Genomic DNA, 3,342 nt, shown 5'->3' with positions numbered 1-3,342 from the left:
GAGAGCTTGACACACGCCGTACGACGTTTGTTTGTGTCAACTTGACAACGCTGCGGGCGGCAGCCTGGAGCACTACGCCACGCGCTTAGAGACGCTTTTGAATTCATTTCCATACGCAAAGAGAGGCTGGGCGGCGAGAGTCGACCCGTGCTCTGGGTGTCGACGACGTCGAACAAGACTATCAAGAGTCTTTAGCTCCGATACGGAGCAGTGGACGTACAGGCCACCCGCTGCGCCATCGTGGCCTGGCAGAGCAGGATCAAGCACACAAAGATCTCCATCATGTCGACGACGGGCACGGCGGGCGACGCGCGGACCTTGGCGGGCGCGAAGACGCGGAAGCAGAGCGAAACGAACGGATCGGGGAGCGCACGCCCGAGGACAAAGCCGAGCTGCTCCATGGTCACGCAGTAGCGCAGGGTCATGTGGCGGTATTTCTTCAGAACCACATGGACATCGAGGACGTCCCAGTCCCGGAGTACGCGGCGCAAGTCGCCTTGGGCGCGCAGCGACGACTGGGCTACACCCATGGGTGCCGGTTGGATAAAAAGGCGTCTGATTGGTCGGTGCGCGATCTTGAACGGTCACTTTGCACTTGTGGCGGCCTTTCCACCATTCGATCGTACACGCTTGGAATCTCGCGGCTGAATGCGTCGAGTGGTATGTATCGACGATGCGCTCGACGTGAAGCGGCTCGGTCGTTCGCACGCCCAGGGGATGCTTTTTAACAGAATAAAAAACGTTTGTTAAAAGGACCCCGTGGTGGATTTATTTGCGTGTCTAGCTCGTTTGGGGCAACGCAAAGTTGCTATGGTTGCAGCTGGTCGTACGAACGGGCATTACGACGTGGGGCTGGTCTGATTCAAGGTGTCTCTGCACCTGAGCGTCCCTTCGGTTCCGGTGAGAGGATCGTCCTAGTATGACAAATAAATCCACTGAAAAATTGTCGAGAAAGTCTGCACGTGACCAGGCACGTCACGTACCCAACGGGTCACGGTACCACCTTCACCCGAGGTTGACTCCTGGACTTCCAGCTGCTTGGCGCCATCGATGGGGGGTGGGATAGGGTAGGACATGTCCTTGTTGAAGGTGCTTGGCAGCCGACGTGGACATGATTGTCTGCAAGAGCTTTCGAGCACTTGGTGGACGATGCTGCAGATTTCGTTTTCACGCCTCTTATATGCTTGCTTGCTGTCTGCTTTTGCTTGTGGCGGTAGCGCACGTTGTCGCTAGCAGCGACTCATGCTCTCGCATCGTAGGGGCTGGGGGTCGTCGCCCAAAGCTTGCATCCGCGCGCGATTCTCTCGGCGAGCGGCGCCAGTGAGCTCGAATTCACCGTATTGCAGATTGCCGACATGCACTACACGGGCGATCCGAGCTTCCGATGCAGCGACCCGCCGCCGTGCACTGAGGCCAACACCACGGCCTTCATTGAGGCGCTTCTGACCAAGGTGAAGCCCGACCTCGTTGTCTTTACGGGCGACCAAGTCGAGAACCACCTCCTCCAACACGTATCGTCTATCCATATGAGACCACGTTCTTTGCTCATGAAGCGCCACGTAGAACCTCTCGGAGGTCAAGGCCGCCATTGACGCGTCCATTCGCCGCGTGATTGCCCATAAGGTGCCATGGGCTTTTGTCTTTGGCAACCACGACGAAGGGGTATGCATCAACTCGAGTCGCAGCGACACCAAGTCATCACCTGCGCCCTAGGCGTCGATGCCACGGCGCGCCATGTTCGACTACATGGCCCAGCAGCCGTACGCGGTGGCCCGTCGCGGCCCCGACGACGTCGGCGGAGTCGGCAACTACGCGCTCAACGTCACCGACGCGAGCAACGCCACCGCGTTTCGCCTGTACTTTCTCGATACGCGCAACACGGACGAGGCGATCGCGCCGGCGCAGGTGGCCTACCTCCGGGCGGCGGCACCGACAACGCCTCTGGCGCCGGCCGTCTTGTTTCATCACATTCCGCTGCCCGAGTACCAGCTCGGCTGGATGGACAAGCTTTTCCACAAGTACGTCGGGCACCGCGGCGAGACCATTTCCAGCGGCCCCCAAGCCGGTGTTCTCGATGCGCTCGTCAAGAGTACGTCGTCTCCATCACCCATCTTGCCGCGGGTTTGATGGGCGATTCTAGTGGGCGACGTCAAGGCAGCGTTCGCGGGCCACGACCACCTCAACAACTATTGCATTGAGCGCAAGGGCATCCAGCTCTGCTACGGCGGTGGCGTCGGCTATGGTACCTTTCCATCGACGAGAATCACGATGCGATCATGCATTTGCTAGGGCAAGCGTACGGTAACCCGTCGGTCGCCCGGGCTGCCCGCGTGATCCAGTGGCGCCGAGATGACCGCGCCGAAACCATTTCAACGTGGCACCACGTTGACGATATCGAGACGACGACGACGGCGCGCATGACCTTGTACGCATCGTTCTCCTCTGCTTCGTCGTCGATGGCACGTACCTTGATTGCATTGCCGCTGCTGCTCGTCGCCGTCGTCCTGTCGCTCTAATACTGTGTAATGTCGATGCGTATTTATTTCTGAAAATATCAATGTATCAATGTATCAAGCTGGACAAAGCCCATCGTCCATCTCGTGCACGTAGCTACGAGCCGTTTAGCCGTTTAGACAAGCTGTGCACAGGTATTCAAAAACGATACTGTATTCTTGTCAACTTGCATTTTCTTAGACGGTCGTCGTCCCATGGGCCATTTCCGAGAGCTGGCGCATCGCATTGTTGGCATGGGCGCCAAAGACCCACGTGTCGGGGATGTTCTCGGGGTGGAGCGCCGTCAACGACGCGAGCAAGATGCTGAGACGCGACGGCTCGTCGTCGTTCGCGTCGTCGGACGCCACTGTCGGCGGCAGCGGAGGCGCGTGCGGGTCCCGCGCGAGCGCCTTGGCGAACGCCGAGTCCCGGTAGAGCACGTGCTGCTTCTCTTGCCGGTGGACTTGGTTCCACGCCAAGAGCGCGACCTTTTCTTTCTGGCCCGGCGCGCTGCAGCTCGAGCTCGAGGTGCGAACGCGGCGGCGGGCCGCGGTCGCGGGGCACGCAAAGACGTTGACCAGCAGCGCCGACAAGTCGGGGAACTGCCCGGTTGCTTGGCCCCAAATGCAGTTGGGCAGCATCGTTTTGGTCATGGCAAACACATCGGTGCTTGCGTTGGTCCGGGCGCAGTAGAGGCAAAACTGCGAGAGCGCCTTCGCCTCGAGCGTCCGCGACTTGCGGCAGAGCAGCGTGAGGCCGCGCCGGCACTCGCTCAAGAGCTCGTCGTTCAGATCCAGCATCGACGCGCCAAACCGCTCGACGACGACCGCGCGCAGCTGGTCAAAGAAT

At 59.8% G+C, this 3,342-nt stretch overlaps 3 protein-coding genes across 3 annotated transcripts; 1 reads left to right on the top strand and 2 right to left on the bottom strand.

Moving 5' to 3' along the window:
- Positions 1–92: 92 nt before the first annotated feature.
- SPRG_17793 (hypothetical protein) lies at positions 93–530 on the bottom strand (the record flags this gene model as incomplete). Its single annotated transcript, XM_012357190.1, has 1 exon — positions 93–530. The coding sequence occupies one exon, from the start codon at positions 528–530 to the stop codon at positions 192–194; it is 339 nt and encodes a 112-aa protein (XP_012212580.1). The 3' UTR covers positions 93–191.
- Positions 531–1,180: 650 nt separating this feature from the next.
- SPRG_17792 (hypothetical protein) lies at positions 1,181–2,516 on the top strand (the record flags this gene model as incomplete). Its single annotated transcript, XM_012357189.1, has 6 exons — positions 1,181–1,213; positions 1,260–1,511; positions 1,576–1,662; positions 1,714–2,089; positions 2,141–2,242; positions 2,290–2,516. 6 exons carry the CDS (start codon positions 1,181–1,183, stop codon positions 2,514–2,516), a joined length of 1,077 nt encoding a protein of 358 aa, XP_012212579.1.
- A 174-nt stretch (positions 2,517–2,690) lies between these two features.
- Positions 2,691–3,293, bottom strand: SPRG_17791 (hypothetical protein; the record flags this gene model as incomplete). Its single annotated transcript, XM_012357188.1, has 1 exon — positions 2,691–3,293. One exon carries the CDS (start codon positions 3,291–3,293, stop codon positions 2,691–2,693), a length of 603 nt encoding a protein of 200 aa, XP_012212578.1.
- Between the last annotated feature and the right edge of the window lie 49 nt (positions 3,294–3,342).

The sequence above is a fragment of the Saprolegnia parasitica genome, assembly GCF_000151545.1.
Source record: "Saprolegnia parasitica CBS 223.65 unplaced genomic scaffold supercont2.777, whole genome shotgun sequence".
NCBI lineage: Eukaryota > Oomycota > Saprolegniomycetes > Saprolegniales > Saprolegniaceae > Saprolegnia > Saprolegnia parasitica.
The sequence above is the reverse complement of the archived record's forward strand: the minus strand, read 5'-3'. Positions and strand labels throughout refer to the sequence as shown.